This window comes from Heptranchias perlo, chromosome 4 (genome assembly GCF_035084215.1).
Source record: "Heptranchias perlo isolate sHepPer1 chromosome 4, sHepPer1.hap1, whole genome shotgun sequence".
Taxonomy (NCBI): domain Eukaryota; kingdom Metazoa; phylum Chordata; class Chondrichthyes; order Hexanchiformes; family Hexanchidae; genus Heptranchias; species Heptranchias perlo.
The window spans coordinates 10,730,464-10,753,203 of record NC_090328.1 but is presented as its reverse complement, the minus strand read 5'-3'; the positions used below and the strand labels follow the sequence as shown (position 1 = coordinate 10,753,203).

Below are 22,740 nucleotides of genomic sequence, written 5' to 3'. Positions count from 1 at the left end.
TTTTTTAAGTGCTAAGTATTTTACAACCATAATAGAAGTGGCTCCCATTTTGAATGATATTCTTTCCGCCTCTTTCTAAGTAGGTTAAATCAAAATTATTTTAAACCCTTTGAATGCTGTATGTACCTGTAGTAATGTGTACAGAATTCGTCCATGCACTTGAATTTATAAAGATGGAATCAGAAAAATCAGTGGACATTTTTTAATTTATAGTGTTGCATGAATGCGTAAATGAAAGCATTACTGTCACCTAGGAAGTTACTTTGATGCAGATAATGCTACTGGAGACCTTCTGGTGCATATTTACCTACATTTCTTTAATCAATATAACAGATAGCATGCACATGTGACCAAGAAGGTCTGGTATCTTAGCGGAGAAGATGCATACCTCCCAATACTGGTATTAAGTGTTGAATGATGCCTAAATCTATTGGCTAAATGCAAAGGAGAGCTTTTGCTGGTTCTCAGTTTGTCTGCAAACTGTGGCTCCTTAACTTATGGAGATGCATTCCCCTTGTATCAGTGGAGACAAAAAAAAAATCACTTTTTTCCACTTATTCCTACATCAGGTGACTTGTATTGTGGCTATAAGAGAAGCACAATGGCCATTGGGAAGTTGCAGAGGGACCTGTGAGCCAATCACTTGCTTCAAAGTTGCAGGAGAATGTGCTGTACCAAGTGGACCTTGTTGGTTAGAGGAATTGAAACCACAAAAGCAGCACAAGTATCTGAGAAGTAATAACAAAGGAAACCAAAAAAGTACAAAGTATTTTTATGTGGTGCCTTGTAGAATTTTCACAATGACCCCATTCTGCCTTTATATTGCCAATTATAGAGCAAAAGGCTTTTTTAAAAACTTTGAAACTTGCCTTAAGCAGTCTTAAGGATTGAGTAACTAGTTTTTAAAAGACGCAGAAACTTCAGCTCTGGTGTAATATATATTTATTTCATTAGGAGTATTTGGCGAGACTCCGACAAATACGACTTCAGAACTTCAATGAAAGACAAGAAATTAAAGCTAAACTTAGAGGAGACAAGGTAAGCACTGTTTGTAGGGGCTTCCATTTCTATTGCTGTCTTATGACTGCAGTAGGTCCTTTTCTTGCCTTCATGATTGTGATATATAAATAATCATTTTAGTATTGGAAACTTAATAATTGCATAGAATTTCCAGCACAGAAACAGGCCATTCAGCCCAACAGGTCTATGCTGGTGTTCATGCTTCACACGAGCCTTCTCCCATCCTACTTCATCTAACCCTATTGGCGTATCATAGAGTCATAGAGTTATACAGCACGGATAGAGGCCCTTCGGCCCATCGTGTCCGCGCCGGCCATCAGCCCTGTCTACTCTAATCCCATATTCCAGCATTTGGTCCGTAGCCTTGTAATTAAAGCTGGTGGTGAATACTGGAGCATCTAAATGACTCACCATGGTAGTAGCGCATGGGATGCGATCTGCACCTGCCTTCTAATTATTTCCCTTTTCAGATTTATCCTTCTAATTATTTCCCTTTTCAGATTTATAAAAGGGGTGATAACTCTTCAGACAGGCAAGTGAATATAATAAGAAGCTTTTCATGTGAATAATTGGAAAGGCTTGACGATATAAATATAATTTTATTGTGAGGGTATTGAATCTCTTTTTCCTGAACCCCCTGAAGATAGAAGGGTTCCCTCCTTCCAAGCCCTTTCCAAATGCTGAGAGCTAGCTGTCGACCATGATCTGGAAGAGTTTGCCATTTTTTTCCATTACCTACCTTCTCTCTCTCTCTCTCTCTCTCTCTCTCTCTCTCTCTCTCTCTCTCTCTCTCTCTCTCTCTCATATGCCCTGGCCTCTGCTTGGCGAGGCAGCAATTGGCAACTTAGTGGCAGGTGCAGATCGCATCCCATGCGCTACTACCATGGTGAGTCATTTAGATGCTCCAGTATTCACCACCAGCTTTTAACCAAACCAGGTGTCCCCTCTCCATCATTGGGTTCCTTGCGGCTGTGGGCGCACTTTGTACCATTTTGCTTGTAGTGCTTGCATGTCATTTAAGTAATGACTTTAAAACACTGGACCCAATTCTAAGCAACCTTTGTGTTGTCAGACTTGACATAGTTTGCTGTCCTCGTTTTTTTCTTTTCACAAAATCGTGGGGCTGTATCCAGAAATATTGAAGTGAAGCCAGACCTGCCCTTTTCCACTTTTATTGTGAGCAGCAGCATTCTGAAACAGTACAGTTTTATCATGCAGTTTGGGAACCTAAATAAGTTTTGAATGATGAACTTCTTTACCCTGGGAACAAGCATCTGCTTTTCTGTCAGCACTGAACAAAGCCCCCTCATGTTTATTTTCAAGTGGCTTAACGGAAATAGTTGTAACACTGTATTTGGGCTGTCACCATTGGTGGCTGTGCTTTCAGCTGTCTAGGCCCTAAGCTCTGAAATTCTCCCTAAATCTCTCTGCCTCTCTTCCTTTTAAGACGCTCCTTAAAACCTACCTCTTTGACCAAGCTTTTGGTCACCTGTCCTAATATCTCCTTACGTGGCTTAGTGTCAGATTTTGTCTGATTATGCTCCTGTGAAGTGCCTTGTGATGTTTTACTATGTTAAAGGTGCTATATAAATGCAAATTGTTGTTGTCTGCCATTAAACCAAACGGTCCTTGTGTTGGAAATATTTACGCTGGTCGACCATGTGCATGACTAACATTAATAATAGGCTATGCAACAGCAGTCAATGCGCTGTCAGTAATGTAAATAAGATCATTCAATGTTTCAAAGTCTTGCAACACAATAGTGTGCTCGTTTTATCCATATTATTTAGTGCGACAGTGATGGTTCAGATGGACAGGAATCCAGTGATGAGGCTGAACTCAAACGTAAGAAAATTGAAGCACTTAAGGTAAGATTTGACAGCTCCTTTGCAAACAATGTCTGTAAAACTTAAACCTCTTCTGACAACCATTAAAAACATTTGAGTTGGCCCAGCAGTAAGTCCTACTTTCATTTTGCTCCACATCATTACACAAGTACTCCCAAAACCAACAAGCCTCATGCAGAAGTTTTATTTTAGTCACCTAACACTGAATTGTCCTGTCTTGTAACTTCCCCTTTCCCACCTTGTAATTTTTTTTGAAACTTTGGTTCTTTTGCCTCCTGTCAATGGCAATTGCTGAAATTTCACTTTGCTTCCACTTTATTTTCTTTTAAGGATCGGACGAAGTTTTAGGAAGCCCTTCCCAGTCCATTGCAACCACGTCTAATGACTCTGTTGTCCACCAGCTGAAAACAACTTTTGTGCATTAAATCATCAGGAGCTCCCTGGATGTGTTGTGCGTTTGCCTCTTTGGCATGACTCAAAATCGACACTAAAGCGGCCAATTAAATTTCAAGCTAGCTTTATATTTGCAGAATGTCTCAGAATCATCTTAAAGCCCTTCTTTAGTGGACGATGGTTTCCTGAGTGGTCCAGATAAAGGCTGGGGAGGCCACATTCCCTGCTTGCTTTCCTTTTTGGCAAGTAGTGCAAAATGGAGATTTGAACCTCTATTCGGCTTATTGCTGCTTTAGATTTTGATACTTGGTACACTGTAAAGGTGTAGCAAGGATAAACTGATGGGGGTTTACACAACTGCCTGCAAGTGTGGAAAGGCTAACTCTCCCAAAATTAAATTGCTGTTGTTAAGAGAGGCTTAAAATAATAATTAGGGTGTGTTCAATAAAAGACTATTACCTTTCTCGTGTGTATAGTGATTTTATTAACCGAAAAGGGCTGGATAATCAGGGTGAAGTTTCATATTTTTTCTATACTTTGGAACATAAAATAGCATAGGGCTAGCTGGTTCCAAAAACAAATGCTTCTCGATCACCCACTTACTCAAATAGCTATCCAATTCTCCCTGAAACAGTTCCACACTCTCTGCCTTCACTACCTCGCTGTACAATCCATTCCATCATTCATCATCCTCCTGAGGAAAGTAGTTCAGTCTAAATTGTTTGTACACCTTCCCTCAGGGTTCAATTTGTCTATTCCCTTAAGGATCATAAGTATTTGAATAATATATCCTCTGAGCCTTCTCTTCCCCAGAGTAAATTGTCTCAGGCTCTTTAAGCTCTTCTTAAAATACAGATAACTAAAGCTGGGTCCCAATTTGGTTGCCTTTGCACTACCTCTAATGCCTGGATACCCTTGCTGTTTAAACATCGACCAGAATTGTACATGTTATGCCAGGTTTAATGGTACCATTACTTCTTGGCATTTATGCTGTATCTCTCTGGCTATACATGCCAAGATCCGATTAGCTTTCCTTACTACTGCTGCACATTGTGCTGTTGGTTTGTGAGCTATCTATCAGTGCCACCAAATTCCTCTCCTGTGTTGTGTCCTGTCACTGAGAGCATTTTGGTTTACATTACCACTGTTTCCCTTCTTTAGTCTTATTGCTTTGCACTTGTCAACATTAAATGGCATTTTCCACTCATCAGCCCATCTTCCCAATCTATCCAGATCTCTTGGTATTTGATTTGCCTCTTCCCTATTGTTTGAAAAACCCCATCCTAATTTGATGCCATCTGCAAACTTAGTTTTGTTTCTGTCACCAGCTCAAGCTCCAGGATATCTATATACACGATAAACAGGACTGATCCCTAATTAGGACTAATCATGGTGGTACCCCACAAATGACCCCGTGCCTTGTCGACACAGCTCCATTCACAATCACCCTTTCATTTCTCTGGTTTAGTCAATTTTCAACCCACTTCAGAACTTTCCTCTTATTCCACGCCTTTTGGTCTTGTGGACTAATTGCTTGCCTTTGTGAAATCTAATTTTTCTTGTTTTTGCTCTTGATATGTGGGTGATGCTGGCAAAGTCACATTGCACTGGTATTGGAGGGGTGGGTATTAAGTTCAGTGATGGAAGCTGATGTAACAAGCTGTGTTGTTTTGGATGATGTCAAACTTGTGTTGTTGCAGCTGCACCCATCCATGTGAGTAGTGAGTATCCCACCACGCTCTTGATGAATCTTGTAGGTGGTAGAGAGGGTTTGAAGGGTCAGGAGACGAGCTACTTGTTGCAGAATACTCAGTGTCAGTTCCACTGTTGTAGCCATGACGTTGATAAGGCAGGTCCAGTTAAGCTTCTGGCCAACTCCAAGATGTTGATGGTAGGGAACTTGGCAATGGTGTGCTGTCAAAGGTCAGGGGAAAATGGCACAAATGTTACCTACCACTTGCCAGACCAACACTGGATGTTATCTAGGTCCTGTTGTCGGCTGACATGGTCTGCTTCATTATCTGAAGAGTTGTGAATAACACTGAACACTGCGGAATCGTAGTGAACAACCCCACTTTTGACCTTATGATGGAGGAAACGTTGTTAATAAAGCAGTTGAACATAGTTGGATTAAGGACACCACCCTCAGGAACTCCTTCAGCGATATCCAGGAGTTGTGATGATTGGCTTAACCACAACCATCTTCCTAAAGTCAGCTGTGACTCCAGCCACTGGAGGGTTTTCCATTCGATCCCCATTTTGTTGGGTCTCTTTGGTGCTATACTTGGTCGAATGCAGCCTTGATATTGAAGGCAGCTATTCTCCCTTCTCTGGTATTCAGCGCTTGTGCGCATGTCTCTATAAAAGCTGCGATGAGGTCTGTGGTCAGCCAGGTTAATTGTTTCTTTGTTCAGCTGCAGTAAAAATCTACCATTCCCCTTTGCAGCTTGAGTTTGAGACTTCAAACTGTGGACCCATCTGCCTATTTAGGTAAATGTAAAAGATCCCACAGCACAATTTGAAGAAGAGCAGGGAATTCTACTGGCCAACATTGCTCCCTCAACCAATATTACCAGTCGTTTTTTCATTTGCTAGTTATGATTTTCTCCTATCTTTAATCCCTTCACCCCAACATTGTTAGAAAGTAGACAGGCAACCTATTCCCATGCCTTTGTAAATGCAGCTCTCCAACCAACCATTAAGTGATGTGCAAGAATTGCACGCCAATTTTCATTACCTCCCTATAGGCCGGCACCTTGTCAGATCAGCTAAGGTTGAGGAAAAAGATCCTTTTTATCGTTTGCAAATTCAAAGAAAACCAAACTGTTTGGTGGAAGTGAGCTCCCTTTATCACTCGAAGGTGATTTAAGTACCTTTTGTTCAGCTAATACTTGGAGATTTTCCAGAGCTGCCTCGGCTTCGCGCTCTGGAATTTTCTGCCTATGCCCTCGGCCTCTCTAACAGTGGTGCATTGTCGGATGTGACAGTTGGATAATAGTCCCGGCACTGTAGGAATGGTTTGTGTATTGTAGATAAAGAAAGAAAAACTTAAAGCAATTTTTTAAAAAAAGGATTCTCGAGTCTGAAGTGAAGCCTATTCAAAAATCCTGTATATCTCCTCTGTAGAAGATACTTCATTAAATAAAACATTTCTGAACCTAGAAGTTGTGGCACAAGTAAAGCCTGAGGATGAGCTTTGAGAACAGAAAATACTGGAAACGTCAGATAATTTATCATGTGATAAGATGACAGATTAATGCGAACCCTTTCATTCGAATGTTGAATCTCGCCCAAAACATTAATCCATCTTTTCTCTTTCACGTGCTGTCTGGCCTGCTGTATTTCCAAACCTTTCTTTATTAAAATTTCAGATTTGAGCAGTCTTGTTAATTGTATCCATGTGATTTATATCAATTAGTATTAATTGTATTTAGGCGGTGCATATCAATTGGGGACTCTCGTGTATTCATTTATATGAGAGCTTATCTAGGGAGAGGAGGTTGTGATGTAGATCTGTGAATAAAGGCTTGGAAGCAACTGAAGACAGGCTCCAGTATTCTATCCTTCACCACCAGGCTGTCCAATTTATAACACGTCTCATTTTTTTTCCAATTTTCCATATTAGTAGAGGCTTTAATTTTGCAAAGAGATAGCTAAGGTGCAGTTGAGTGCTTCTTTGGTAACCAGCTAAACTTATTCAGGAATATTCAAAGCCTGGAGACAAATGCATCATAATCTTTGCCAATTAATACAGAAAATGCTGGAAGTACACAGCAGGCCTCTTTGCATCATCACCAGAGACGAGACAGGTCAATGTTTCGGGTAGGGATCGAGACCAGGCGAAATGCCTATACCTACAACAATTTTTGCTAGATTTTCCCATATCGCTATGCAGTTAATCACTGTTAGGAATATGTTTTTTTTCTCTGTGATTGCTCGACTGCTTTCTATGAGAGTGTAAAGTATCCCCAAAGTAAACATGTTTTATGTGCTGATAGGGACTTTGTTGGCGTAACATTGGTTTGTTTTTGTATATTTCCATGAGAACATGATCTAGGTTCTTGCTTCGGCGCCTTCTTTTGTTTTGATTTTTTTTTTCCTCCCGATGAGGCATATGGGATCAGTTACAAAGTGTGGACTTTGTTGACTAATCTGCCCATAATTCTAGATACTTTTTTTTTGTAGGATTAAAGATATAGGCATGCAAGCCAAATAATTTTAACAGTTAACACATGGTTCGAGCGCACAGTTACAAGCTTCACAAATATTGGGCAAGATTACTGAGTAGATCTCTCCCCTTCCGATGCCAACTTGCTGCCGCAGAGGGAGCAGGACACGTTCCTCATGCTGCAAGGAAATTCTGGCAATGGATACCTTTTTAAAAAGAACTTTGATCGCTACCTGTTGAAATAAGGGATTGAGGGTTATAGAAATATTCATGGATTTGTTTGGTTCACATTAGGAGTAGGAACAGCAACAACAAATTGCTTTTGTGTAGAGCGTTGGGGGGAGGTAGTCGGGCTGGAGGAGGTTACAGAGATGGAGAGGGGTGGGGCCAATATAGGGATTTAAACACGAGAATGAGAATTTTAAATTGGAGGCACTGTGGGCCTTGTTGAATGATAATCATAAATGGACATCATGTAGCGACATCATGTAGCAACATCATGGGAGTGCACTGGCAATTGATATCTGCCATGTTGGATACTGTCAACAGGAAAGGGCTGAAAAATGCAAAGAACCATTAAGTTTACTGTTGTAAGTAATAAGATGCTGCAATGATTTCAAGGCTGTAACTTCATTTTGGAGTGATGTGTCTGTTCCACTGCCTTGTTTCCACTGGAGATTGGTATGTGAATTGGTTTTAGCTTAGACCCTGCTTTGTTCCCAATGGTTGTTAGAAGCAGTACCAAGTGGAACCCATGAGCATAAAACAGCACACCTCCCAGTACTGACATCTATCGATTAGATAAAATCCAATCAAAACAGATGTTGTGCACTTGTGTGTTTCATTAATTTAGATTTTAGTTTAAAGAAGTATCTGATCTGAGTGCAGTTTTAAGTTGCAGTCACAATGTATCAAACCATTTTATGGGATAGATTTAAAGGTTTCTGTTGCAAGAAGAATTGCATTATAAAGAGATTGGAACTTTTTTTTATAGGCTCAAGCAAATGCACGGGCTGCAGTGCTTAAAGAACAGCTTGAGAAAAAGAGAAGAGAGGCCTATGATAGAGAAAGAAAGGCCTGGGAAGAACACGTAAGAACTTTATTGTCTCAGATGAAGTACTAATCCATGTAATTTTAGTCCTTGCTACTAGATTTATGCTTTTTTTTAAATGTTAAACAATAGAATGTGAATATGTATTGTATACTTATAGTAATTGTTAAAATGTTGATAGTGTAGTGAATACTTAGTAATTGTCCAAATATTGCATTTCTGTAGCGCTCATTATGTAAACAGAGATGTTTGAGTGCTTTCCAGGGTGGTTGATAGTGAGCAAATATCAAGCCTCGGGGACCGGGAAAAGAAGGAAGGGGTTTGGTGGGGGGGGTGCGCGGTGGGGGTGCAAACACATGGTTGAAAGGTAGGCCAGTGTTGGAGGACCAGAGAATGCACTTGGGGACAAGGCTGGAGGATATCGCCAAGGAGCAGAGGCTATGAAGAGATTTGAAAGCAAGGACGAGAATCTTCTCTGATTCTCTGGGACCCGAGAAGCTAGTGGTGAGGACTGGCGCGATGGGGAATGGGCCTGAGTGTAGATGAGGATTTGGGCTACAACATTCTCGATGATTTGTAGTTGATGAACGGTAGGCTGGAAAGGAGAACATTGGAGAAGTCCAGCTGGGAGGTGATACATGTGTATTAGGGTTTCAGAGGGGGAAAGATAGGGATGGAGGCAAGCAATGGTACCAAGGTGAAAGAAAGCTGTCTTGATGGATTGAATGTAAAGAGGAAAGCTGAGCTCAGAGCCTAATATTATGCTAAGATACCACATCTGGGAAGGGAGATGGAGTTGAGGCCAAAGGAATTTTGTGGGATGAAGAGTTCTGCTGATGAGTGGAAGGAAGTTTTGGCTCATTGATGGCATGGTGTCAGTTAGGCAGGAGGAGACCATGATAAACCCTTGGTGTCATGAAGGAGATAGCAAGGTAGAGCTGGGTGTCATCGGTAGACATGTTGACGCTGACTCCGTGCTGCTGGATACAACTGTAATATTTGCACGTATTTTAATCATGAGATGCTCATTATAAATAAAGTGTTATGGGTGTATGTAACATATTATGGTGACAAATGAAAACTTGATTTGCAGTGGCGAAGCTAGGTTGTAGTTTATTGTTTTTACGGTTGCTAATGTTTAAGATTTAGATTATTAATCCATTTAAGGGATGAAGTATTGAATTCTCCAGAGGTTAGAAGAATGAGAGGTGATCTCATTGAAACATACAAAATTCTTACAGGGCTCGACAGGATAGATGCAGGGAGGATGTTTCCCCTTGCTTGGGGAGTCTCGAACCAGGGGTCACAGTCTCAGAATAAGGGGTAGGCCATTTAGGACTGAGATGAGGAGAAATTTCTTCACTCGGAGGGTGGTGAATCTTTGGAATTCTCTACCCCAGAGGGCTGTGGAGGTTCAGTCATTGAGTACATTCAAAACAGAGATCGATAGATTTCTAAATATTAAAGGCATCAAGGGATAGGGGATAGTGCAGGAAAATGGCGTTGAGGTAGAAGATCAGCTGTGATCTTGGTGAATGGCGGAACAGGCTCATGGGGCCGGATGGCCTACTCCTGCTCCTATTCCTTACGTTCTTATGAATGCACTTTTACACCTTGGAAGAGCCTGTGCAGGAGGTTTGCCAACAGAGGAAGCAATAATGTGGCAGTTTTGGGATGAAGAAGAAAAATACAGTTGTTTGTAATTAAATATTCAAACCAAATAATTGAACCAATCTAAATATCTGTTATGATATCCGTAAATGATTGGTTTGCTATTTTCAAGTTGTTGTTATACTGGAATGCACTGCCTGAAAGGGTGGTGGAAGCAGATTTGACAGTCCCTTTCAAAAGGGAATTGGATATATAATTGAAAAGGAGAAATTTGCAGGGTTATGGGAAAAGGGCAGAGGAGTGGGACTAATTGGATAGCTCTTTCAAAGAGCCAGCACAGACATGCTGGACCAAATATGCTGCATGTTTCTGTGATTCTATGTGAAAATAACATATGCACTATTAAATTCTTCTCAGCTTGCAGCAAAAGGACTTAAGCAGCCATTTGCGGCTACTCCTATGGCAGCAGCTGCATCTTCATCCTCTTTCCAGGGACGCCAAGCATCAGCCCCATCTTCCAAACCCCAGTCACCTGCAAAATCCAGCACACCTGCTATTTCGATGACCGCTGCACTGAAAGATGTAGGCATTGTGAGTGCGACTTAACTTCTTTGCGTCAACCCATTGTCTTTCCTGCATGCTCCTTTCAAAAGAATTCAGATGCACTTCTCAACTGTGACCTGCACATACAATGGAATTGCAGACGACCACTCCTGCATTAAAGGGACAGTACACCAGTGGGGTTTTTTTTCCACAAGACAAATTTCTCCACTTCTTTCCTGAACGCATTTGGCTCCTTGCTTAGAAAACCAAGGCATGTGAGGCAGTCACCCTCCCGTACCTCAACCAAGCGGTCATTACTCCAGTGAGTGGTGAGGGTCCATAGTCTTTTTGACCCAGGGAGTCATCACAGCCGAGCTTAATTCTCTCCTTACCCAATGTTTATACGTACACTATAGCGGGAGTTGTGGGTTCGCAATCCTGAGCAGAAACCCTGGCCAATTCTTCTGATATGAAAACAGAAAATGCTGAAAATACACAGCAGGTTTGTCAGCATCTGAACACAGAAAAGGCCGGTAATGCTTTGGCTATCGAGCTGGGCAGAACCGCGTTTCTGATAGTCTCTCCCCGAAACTACCCACCAACACACTCTTCAGTTACTGGCAGACCTGCTTTGGTTTACCCGGCAATCGAAGTATCAGATCTTGTTGGGATGACTTACACTTGTGACCTGTTAATTATAATAATCCTTCAACAAAACAAAATACTGCGAATGCTGGAAATCTGAAATAAAAACAGAAAATGCTGGAAAAAGCACAGCAGGTCGGGCAGCATCTCTGGAGGGAGAAAAAGAGTTAACATTTCAGGTCGATGACCTTTCATCAGAACTGGAAGAAGTTAGAGATTTAAGCAAGCACAGAGCCAAGGATAAAGGTAGGGGGCGGGGGGTTGGTGAGGATCAACAAAAGGGTAAGGTCTGTGATAGGGTGGAGGGCAGGAATGATTACATAAAAGGGATAACGGTGCAAGGCAATAGTGGGTGGTGATGGGATTATAATATAACATAATAGAATACTTCATTCTTTTTCTGATGTCAGGAAGGAGAAACACCAACAGTCAAGGAAACGTCAGAGGAAATTAAAAAACTCGGCTCTTCCATTATTCAGGTGAGAGCTCGACTGATTCAAAAATTCTAACTTAAACAAAGTCTAAGTTTTGATTGAAGACCAACTTACTGTTCCACCACTGTTTTATGTCGGATTACATATTCCTGGGGCAAGTATATGTTATTGCTCTCATTTGCTCAGACAACGCCATTTTCACTGCTGCCTGTTTTCTTTTAAAAAGGAAAATTGTAGAAATATTTCTCACCAAAGAAGATTCAGGGCTTTGGGGAGAGAACACGATAGCGAGATCAGCTTTGGGCTGGTCTCGCATCGAGGCGGCGCAGAATTGACGGGCCGAATAGCCTACTTCTTGCGCTTTAAACTTCTGTGGTTCTAAATCACCGAATACTGATGCCATACTAAAGACCAGAACTTAGTTTAAACACCTGGGCCTGGAGAATGATTTCTGCCCAGATATCAGCTTAATCTGGGCGGAATCAAATGAAATAGCGCTAAGGATCGTGGAATTTTAAGCGTGCGTTACGCCCATAACGACTTTACACTGGAATATCCGCGATCTTTTATGCTGGTTCAAAAGTCCCTTCGCCCATAAATCTGGCCACTCTCCCCAGGTTAATGGCACGTTTCTGCCTATTGTGCCCCTTTGGGGGTGTTCATCACGTTGCGCCCAGAATCTTAAATGCAGAGGCAACCATGGTCACATGAATCCAGCGTTAATTACCTGACCTGTCGTGACCAGCAGTCAATTGAATCCACTGACCCAGGTTTGTTTCTCCTGCTGCAGCAATTACTTTAAATTCAGTCAATTGATCTGCCCTTGGTACATAAGACCTGTGACCAGCAGTCAGTTGAAGCCACACAAGTGTGTCTTGCTCTGCTGCAGTAATTAGTTAATTGAAGACTGCAGTGACCAGTGATCAATTCCAGACACAGGCCCTGCTGCTGCAGAAATCAAAGTTTAAAATTGGCTCATTTCCTGGCAATCTCACTCCTCTTTGTGATGCTGGAGGTGGAGGAGGAGAGAAGAGTTCCAATGGATTACGCTGCTTGATTGTGCGAATTCATAGGAGGTTTTGTGTTTAGGTTTATTCTAATAGGTTTGCGCATAAACTGCATCATAACTTCAAAACCGGCAACGTCCGGGGCCTTCTGGATGCATTTTCCCATTAGCACCCCTAGTGGAAACACCAGGCCCTGAACTGTAATATAAAGCACTATTGGCCAACATCTTTTGGCCTATTATTTATTTTAAAAGTTGAATTTTGTTCTCATCACCACGTACATTTTTCTAACAAAGACCCTTTGAGATTTCCTATTCCTCTATTTCTTTGAAAATACGCCTCTCTAAATTGTGACTTGGTTTGGAATGTAGTTAGCCAGAATTTCTTACAAAGCCACTTAATTTTTTGCGCATGTTTTGTCTTTGTATTCAGAAGGAGAAACAAGAGATTTTGCGCAGGTTAAATCAACATTTTAAAGCTCAGGAAAACCATGATTCAGAGACTACGTCACATGAGGAAAGCGCTGAAACGTCTCAAGACAATCACACACAGCCTGATGCGCAGTTTGTGGATGGAGCTCACTTTGCAGGAGAAAGAAAAAAGTGGGAAGCAGAACCTCCACCTGTGATTCCTCTCGCACAGCTTACACTTGAAGAAACCAGCTCAGGGATAGAGGGTGAGAATCAAGAAGAGTTTACAGCTTTACTCTAAAAAGCCATTGTGGAGAGGTACTGAATTCTACTCATAACTTCAAACAAGCACAGGAAGGTACCAATGGGATACAACCCAGTTAAACAACTTCAACAAAGTCTTGTTGAAGTTGTACAAAACATAAGTAAGGCCACACTTGGAATACTGTGTACAGTTCTGGTCACCCTATTCTAGAAAGGATATTATTAAACTAGAAAGAGTGCAGAAAAGATTTACTAGGATGCTACCGGGACTTGATGGTTTGACTTATAGGGAGAGGTTGGATAGGCTGAGACTTTTTTCCCTGGAGAGTAGGAGGTTTCGGGGGGATCTTATAGAAGTCTATAAAATAATGAGGGGCATAGATAAGGTAGATAGTCAAAATCTTTTCCCAAAGGTAGGGGAGTCTATAACGAGGGGGCATAGATTTAAGGTGAGAGGGGAGAGATACAAAAGGGTCCAGAGGGGCAATTTTTTCACTCAAAGGGTGGTGAGTGTCTGGAACGAGCTGCCAGAGGCAGTAGTAGAGGCGGGTACAATTTTGTCTTTTAAAAAGCATTTGGACAGTTACATGGGTAAGATGGGTATAGAGGGATATGGGCCAAGTGCAGGCAATTGGGACTAGCTTAGTGGTATAAACTGGGCGACATGGACATGTTGGGCCGAAGGGCCTGTTTCCATGTTGTAACTTCTATGATTCTAACATCCCTTTCTAATAACCTGACTCAATATGGGACCTAGAAGTGTAGATGTGGAGGCTGGGTTTTCCCTGTTCAGCTTCAGATAACACTACGAGCCAATGTCCTGATGGTTAGGATGACCCTAGCTGGGCAAGCGATGGGAAGCTTACCAGCATTGTATACTCGTAAATTGTGCACTCGTCGCTTGTTAAACTCCAGCAGTATTTCTGTACACACTTGGAGGTCCCCAAGATTTGGCTCTTGGCAACCTGTGCTTAAGTTTGACCCCTGTGGGGAGTGTGTGTGCCCTCCTGTTTGGGCAAACAAACTGGTGTTGTGGGTTTCTCAGTAATCTGGTTTGGAAACTCTCAAACAAGGCGATCAATTTCCATGTGCATCAGACAAAAAAGACATTTTTGTTCTCAACTCCTGTAAATTCTATTCAGCTGAAGTTGGCTTTTATTGAATAATATTTTTTTACATTCTCTGGATCTGTGTGTCGCTAGCAAGGCTGGTATTTATTGCCCATCCCTAGTTGCCCTTGAGAAGGTGGTGGTGAGCTGCCTTCGTGAACCACTATAGTCTGTGTGGTGAAGGTACTCCCACAGTGCTGTTAGGTCAGGAGTTCCAGGATTTTGACCCAACGATGTCCAAGTGAGGATGGTGTATGACTTAGGGGGGGCGGGGGACGTTGGAGGTAATGGTGTTCCCATGTACCTGCTTCACCACTTTGTCGATTGTAGATGGAGTAACTCTCCTTCCTCGACCTTCTACACATCTTGCCACCCTTTGCTGGTACTTTATTCAAGGCTTTTTTGGCCTCCCTTCTTGGGTGCTGGTTTCTTCCCGGGAATTTTCAAACTCAATTTTTGGCTGTTCACTTCCCACAGGAGATTTAAGAAGTCGGGAAGAGTCCATCGTACTGCATATTTTACATAGGTTCAGGAAAGCACTGCCCGAGGGGGTGGCGGAGACAGATTTAATCATGCCCTTCATAAGGGAACTGGATAAGTACTTGAAAGGAAAAAATTTGCAAGGCTACGGGGATAAGGTGGCGGAGCGGGACTAGCTGGATTGCTCTTGCATAGGGCCGGCGCAGGCTCGATGGGCCGAATGCCCTCCTGTGCTGTAACCTTTCTATGATACTGAGTGATGGGCATAGTGTTTCTTTCAACTCCCCTTATTAGCAAGATTGATTGATTAATGCTTCCATTAATGTCATGTGAGTGTTGAGCTAAAATTCATGTGGATGCAATGATACTATTCCAATAGTTTCTTTGTTAGAAACATTGCCAAGTATTTATAATTTAAAGAAACTTCAGTTGCTCACTGTATGTAGTACAGCAGAACTCTGTATATACTTTAAATGATTTTAATTACTTAAGTTGGATTACAGCATGTGAATCTATTTTGTCGTGTCATTCCATTCAAAGAAGGATTGTTTCTTTTTCCGTTGATTTCATTGAACTGCTTTAATCACATAATTCCTATATCTCATGCCTTCTGCATCCAACTTTTAGAATTTATTTTAGTACTGGTTTTCTTTCAAAACTTTTGAGTGTAACGGGGTTATATAACATACAGTGAAGGATAAATCATTTCTTTTAGCTGTTGATAAATGATTAGTTTTTAAACTCATCGTGAGAAAACATACTAAGTAAGTGAGTCCTCTCCCCTCCCCTCCCCTCCCCTCCCTTGCCTTTGCACAGGCCAAAAGATGGGTTCAGCTTATTTGAATCTCCCTTCCAGTCGACCAACCCTACTGTTTCCATATTACAGCATCCAGCTATTTCTTAAATGGCTTTAGCCACTCTCTTGGCAACCCATTCCAGCTGTTGATCACCCTCTCTGTAAGGAAATACTACCTGGCATCTGTGCTAATCTTGCCCCTCTCAATCTGAACCTGTGCCTTAATGCCCTGCTGCCCTGTGTATCTGAAAGGATTGTTCTTGATTTACTTCCTCTATTCCATTGAGTATCTTAAAAGCTTCGAAAAGGTCCCCTCTGAGGCATCTCCATTACATAATAAATTATAGTCAGCACAAAAAAAAAAGGAACAGGCTCGAAGGGCTCAACGGCTATTCCTATGTAAAAACTAGCATTCAAATAATTTCTCTCATTTGTCTCACTGTTGCTCACTTTTTAATCTCTCGTTCTCTTTTTCTCCCTCATCTCTCTCTCTCTCTCTGGCTAGCTCGTTGATTTGTTCGTTGTCACACTGACATCTACACATGTTTTTATCGCTTCGGTCATTCTCTTCATTGATGGTTATTCGTATTTCTTGCCTCCTTTCTAATGTTCCCAAGTAATACATATATTTCTGCAATCTCTTGTTTTACATCCAGCTTTAGCCAGCTGGACACAGCATTTTGCTCAATTACCACAAAGATTTTCTGGTCCTGTTGAGAAAAATTCCCACAGTTATTTGGAGATCTTCATTCCCTTGACCACTTTCTTTCCTCTCTTCTGTTGAAAACATTTGAGTGCTTGCTGGGGCATGGTTCTACATATCTCTGGTAGCAATGAACAGTCTTAACAGGGACGTTGGCAGGATATTCATTTGTGCAGCCATCCTGATTCCCCTCCTCCTTGCCTTTTTAAAAACTTTTTTTAAAAACATTTTTTGAAAACTGATGTTTACACCCTTTCTTGGAATAAGGCATACTACAGGTTACATACATTAAAAGTCTTATAATTCAGTGCATTTTGTTACTGTAGTGTGGGTTGACGGGGCTATTGTTAGTCGTTTGTTAAAAGATGGCTTGGGATGGGCAAGGAGGGTGGGTGATGGGACTCCGCACACTGGCTGAAGGCAGGGTTTGGGCACTGTGCAACCCTTCTGGACGCTGGTGTGAACAGAGAGGCTAGGGTCCCATCGGCTTTTGGTGGGGCAAGTCAGAGGGGCTGTGGTGAAGATGACTCTTACTCTTCATGAACTTCGATCTCGCATCACCCATAGAGTAGACAGGCAACCTAATTTCAGCCTCTGCCTATGCTGCTACGTGACGCTGCAGGGAAGTGCACATGAGCCCTTGGGTGACTTCTCTTCCCCATCATCACCCCCCAAACCCCACCCCACCACCAATCCCCCTTCCACCCCATACCTACGGATCTCCACTAGGCACCTGTTCGCAATGGTACAGCTGAGAATAATGCTTCATGTGGGGAGCTGTGTCAGAAACCCCAAACCTCGAGTACATGCAGCCCATCTACCGTCCAGTGCATTTATTATATGTGATGTGATCTATTGATTGTCCAGCTTTCCATCTGTCTGTCCTTTGAAATTTTCTGCTACCCTTCTTACTTTGCATTTAATTTTAAGCACTTGTGCCTTTTTTTCAATTTGCAAACCATCTCCTCCTGTGCAGTTGGCTTCCTTGCACTTGACGAGCACCTCCAGGTAAAATTGTGTGATGATGGAGTTACAACGTACTTGCAGATACATATGTTGAGCGTCCGCTGCAGCGGCATAATTTTTCACGGTTGTGCGGGATTACTCGTCGGCAGGGTCAGTCTGTTTGCTCGTCGGGGGTTTGAGAAGTGAGGAATGACATTGGGTTGTGGTGATGCTCGGTGACTCCTGAGGATTACAGTGGGAAGGGGTCGGGTACAGGGATCTGTTTGAAGAAAGGTCGGATTAAGGGCACCTTAAGATGTGCAGGCTTGATTTTTGTGATGGCTCGCAATCTTGATTGAACGCTTATCTAACCTGCTATTACTGTGCATTTATTTTTGTTTTCCAAAAACAACAGCTCAGACTGCAGGAGAAGTTATCAAACTGTTCCTTGAAGATGAACCTCGTAAGGTGTGGGAGAAAGATCCTTCAGACACTGTTTTGAAAGCGTTGGGGGAAGCAGATCTACAGCTTCAGACAGGAATGCTGTCGGATGCAATATCCACTGAAAATAATGGTAAGTGACTGAAAATTTAAAATTTGCTTTCTTTCAAGGACGCAGATGTGTTTCTCCTGAAATTGACTGGTATTTCTGGAATAAACCAGTTTTCTCTTTGTAAACCGTTAACCTTTACGTATGCAGTTAAGGTTTGTGCGGACTAAAACCGCCCATACCTGCTGACACGGGCTTCAGCTCGGGGTGGAAACCTTAAGGCGTTCAGTTTGGCTTTTACCCTTTCTGTTTCTACCCAGCAGAAGGCCTGTTGGCTGAAACTGACCAGATGCTCACCGTGATCATCGATGCCGCAGATGATACCATTTGTCAAACAGCAGTTAATGAAACCATTCAAACTCCTGTAATTGTTACTGGCCAGACAGCCACAACAGAAATTAAAACAGCTGACCACTTGAAAGAGGAGGAAGTACAGTCAAGTAAAGAATCCATTCCTTTGTCAAAACCGGCAGTGTTTGAGGACAAGATAGAAGGTATTTTTTTTGCTGATACACCACTGTAGGTGATTTAACTTGGAGAAAGCAATTGAAATTCATTTGGAGGGGTCAGAAGTGTTCTGGAATTTGGATGTACATTTATAAATTCAGTACATGGATTCTCCTTGGCAATATGCTATTAAGTACCGTCTCATGATTAATTGTAATTCATAGATGGTGGGCATTCTTTTGCTGGTTTGGGAAGAAACTGCTGGCATTCATATAGCTAATGATTCCGTCTAATGTAGTACGTTCTGTGTTGTCATAAAGAAAGAACTTGCATTTATACATCGCCTTTCACAACCTCAGGACGTCCCAAAGCCAATGAAGTACTGTTGTAATGTGGGAAACGCGACAGCCAATTTGTGCACAGCGATGGGATAATGACCAGATAATTTTTTTTAGGAGTTGGTTGAGGGATAAATATTGGCCAGGACACTGGGAGAACTCCCGTTATTCAAATTAGTATCGTGGGATCTTGTACCTGAGAGGGAAGATGGGACCTCAGTTTAATGTCTCATCTGAAAGATGGCACCTGCAATAGTGCAGCACTCCCTCAGTCATGGTCCACGTACTGCAGGACGAAGCCCAGTTGAAAATGGGGAAGAATTTCATCTCTCCTAATACGTTTTCATGCTAGTGACGATATAATGTCATCAATGCGATATTCCCGAAATGAGTGATGTCGAGGCACCTTCCTGGGCTGACGTTTATCCCTGTTATTGGCGGCTAGATATTCTGTATTATCACTCCAGTACATCGAAGATTCTCGGGAATTTGACTGTTATTAGATTTTTCCCATTACTGTCGCAACTATGGGTTGTTAATCCATCGACAATAACTTCTGCTTGATTCTAGCCTGAGTGGTTATAAAATAGCACATTTAATAGATTGACTTACAGCAGTGTTTCACTAAGCTGTCTTCAACATTACATTCAATAGTATTATAGTTACAATACAACTGTCGACAGATTACGTTAATGAGAAGCAGTCAATACAACCTGATCTGTTCACGAATCCAGGTAGATCAGATCAGACCTGACCTTTGCGGACTGCCTGTGGCAATGGACTTCCGACCGTCCCCTCTTGAGAGCTCTAACTTTTAGGAGGGAACATGCCCTATCTTTATACTATTCAGCTGCATGGTTCTGTACATAAGCACCGCTGATCTTATCTCATGGTCATAGATCATCCCATTTTACAGACTCTCAGAAACCACCAAGGATTGTTTATACTATGTTAGCATGGCAACCTTATCTCTTTATCTCTGCTGCATAAACAGTTTGTTCCACATCAGCTTTGAACATGGCTCCTGCAATGTCTATTTACAGCATGTGGTTTCTATAGCAACCACATCTCTTGGTGTAAACCACCTTCTGACGTATAGCATCTAGAAACGGGCCATGTCTTTACCTTTGGCGTTTAGTTCTGAAGTTTCAACAGGTTTGTTTCTTATGAACTGTCTTTCACACACACTGAGACACGACTTCACCCCCCTCTTATTGACACTGCCCTCTTGCTCAATGTTTGGGAGTTTTATGTGAGCTACGCGAGGTGGGATATTGACCATGCTTGGCTTTAAACCATATTCTTACGCTGACTTAAAAGTCACAGTTGTTCCCAAACTGCATGTAATCTTGCTTGTGGCAAAAGACATCTTAAGTTTGAGAGGTTCAGTGAACATTGGATTCAGGCACAATGTCGAGTGCTGCATAGCTTTCAATTGATGCTGATAAAACTTCCAATTTTGGTATCTGTTGGTTTTAACTTTGATGTGGAGATGCCGGTGATGGACTGGGGTTGACAATTGTAAACAATTTTACAACACCAAGTTATAGTCCAGCAATTTTATTTTAAATTCACAAGCTTTCGGAGGCTTCCTCCTTCCTCAGGTGAACGTTGTTGGAAATGAAATCCTCGAAATGAAATCGCATTTATAAATCACAGAACAATGCTTGGTGATTACAGACAGTTTTTTCAACTGCCCGTTGCCAAGGCAATCAGTGTGCAGACAGACAGGTGTTACCTGCAAGGTCTCCGAATATACAAATCACCAAAAAAAACCAAAAAAAAAACAGAGATAGAGAGGTAGAAACATAGAAAAGACAGCAACTGACCCGTTATATTAAAAACAGATAACATTTGTTCGCTGGTGGGGTAACGTGTAGCGTGACATGAACCCAAGATCCCGGTTGAGGCCGTCCTCATGGGTGCGGAACTTGGCTATCAATTTCTGTTCGATTTTGCGTTGTCGTGTGTCTCGAAGGCCGCCTTGGAGTACGCTTACCCGAAGGTCGGTGGCTGAATGTCCTTGACTGCTGAAGTGTTCCCCGACTGGGAGGGAACCCTCCTGTTTGGTGATTGTTGCGCGGTGTCCGTTCATCCGTTGTCGCAGCGTCTGCATGGTCTCGCCAATGTACCATGCTCTGGGGCATCCTTTCCTGCAACGTATGAGGTAGACAACGTTGGCCGAGTCACAGGAGTATGAACCATGCACCTGGTGGGTGGTGTCCTCTCGTGTGATGGTGGTATCTGTGTCGATGATCTGACATGTCTTGCAGAGGTTACCGTGGCAGGGTTGTGTGGTGTCGTGGACGCTGTTCTCTTGAAAGCTAGGTAATTTGCTGCGAACGATGGTCTGTTTGAGGTTGGGTGGCTGTTTAAAGGCGAGTAGTGGAGGTGTGGGGATGGCCATAGCGAGGTGTTCGTCGTCATTGATGACATGTTGAAGGCTGCGGAGAACATGGCGTAGTTTCTCCGCTCCGGGGAAGTACTGGATGACAAAGGGTACTCTGTTGGTTGCGTCCCGTGTTAGTCTCCTGAGGAGGTCTATGCGATTTTTCGCTGTGGCCCGTCGGAACTGTCGATCGATGAGTCGAGCGTCATATCCCGTTCTTACGAGGGCGTCTTTCAGCGTCTGTAGGTGTCCATCGCGTTCCTCCTCGTCTGAGCAGACCCTGTGTATTCGCAGGGCCTGTCCATAGGGGATGGCCTCTTTGACGTGGTTAGGGTGGAAGGTGGAAAAGTGGAGCATCGTGAGGTTGTCCGTGGGCTTGCAGTGGAGTGAGGTGCTGAGGTGCCCGTCTTTGATGGAGATTCGTGTGTCCAAGAAAGAAACTGATTCTGAGGAGTAGTCCATGGTGAGCTTGATGGTGGGATGGAACTTGTTGATGTCTGTAATCACCAAGCATTGTTCTGTGATTTATAAATGCGATTTCATTTCGAGGATTTCATTTCCAACAACGTTCACCTGAGGAAGGAGGAAGCCTCCGAAAGCTTGTGAATTTAAAATAAAATTGCTGGACTATAACTTGGTTTTAACTTTGGCAGATGCACCAAGCAAACATTTATGCAACTTGGGTAAGCCTCTGCTTGGTCAAAAAATAAAATATTGCCTGGCTTTCCTCAGTCAAAAAACTGTTGTTCGAACCCAAACTATTCCTGATACTATCGAAGTGTTTTCCAATATCTTGTATATTGCACTAAAAAGGATGCATTGAAGTAGGAGTAATTCCAAATTCCAAACCATCAGTGTCTCATAATGCTCTATAAATGAGAATAAAAGGTATGATCAGTAAGTTCGCTGATGATACAAAAATTGGTAGGGTGGTAAATAGCGAGGAGGATAGCCTCAGTCTGCAGGACGATATAGATGGGTTGGTCAGATGGGCGGAACAGTGGCAAATGGAATTTAACCCGGAAAAGTGCGAGGTGATGCACTTTGGAGGGACTAACAAGGCAAGGGAATACACAATGAATGGGAGGACCCTAGGCAAGACAGAGGGTCAGAGGGATCTTGGTGTGCAAGTTCACAGATCCCTGAAGGCGGCGGAACAGGTAGATAAGGTGGTAAAGAAGGCATATGGGATACTTGCCTTTATTAGCCGAGGCATAGAATATAAGAGCAAGGAGGTTATGATGGAGCTGTATAAAACACTGGTTAGGCCACAGCTGGAGTACTGTGTGCAGTTCTGGTCGCCACACTACAGGAAGGATGTGATCGCTTTGGAGAGGGTGCAGAGGAGATTCACCAGGATGTTACCAGGGCTGGAGCGCTTCAGCTATGAAGAGAGACTGGGAAGATTGGGTTTGTTTTCCTTGGAGCAGAGGAGGCTGAGGGGGGACATGATTGAGGTGTACAAAATTATGAGGGGCACAGATAGGATGGATACTAAGGAGCTTTTTCCCTTCGTTGAGGGTTCTATAACAAGGGGACATAGATTCAAGGTAAAAGGCGGGAGGTTTAGAGGGGATTTGAGAAAGAACT

General features: G+C 42.6%; 1 protein-coding gene across 8 annotated transcripts in view; it reads left to right on the top strand.

Moving 5' to 3' along the window:
* Positions 1-22,740, top strand: part of nek1 (NIMA-related kinase 1) — a 121,100-nt gene that overhangs the window by 69,012 nt on the left and 29,348 nt on the right. For 6 of the 8 annotated variants that reach the window (XM_067982467.1, XM_067982466.1, XM_067982465.1 and 3 more), the window contains 8 exons: positions 955-1,038; positions 2,811-2,888; positions 8,423-8,518; positions 10,508-10,681; positions 11,689-11,757; positions 13,152-13,395; positions 17,842-18,000; positions 18,237-18,470. In XM_067982467.1, the coding sequence (XP_067838568.1) occupies positions 955-1,038; positions 2,811-2,888; positions 8,423-8,518; positions 10,508-10,681; positions 11,689-11,757; positions 13,152-13,395; positions 17,842-18,000; positions 18,237-18,470 (1,138 nt within the window). The remainder of the gene's footprint in view (positions 1-954; positions 1,039-2,810; positions 2,889-8,422; positions 8,519-10,507; positions 10,682-11,688; positions 11,758-13,151; positions 13,396-17,841; positions 18,001-18,236; positions 18,471-22,740) is intronic. The other 2 variants (XM_067982463.1, XM_067982462.1) reach the window with 2 other exon arrangements.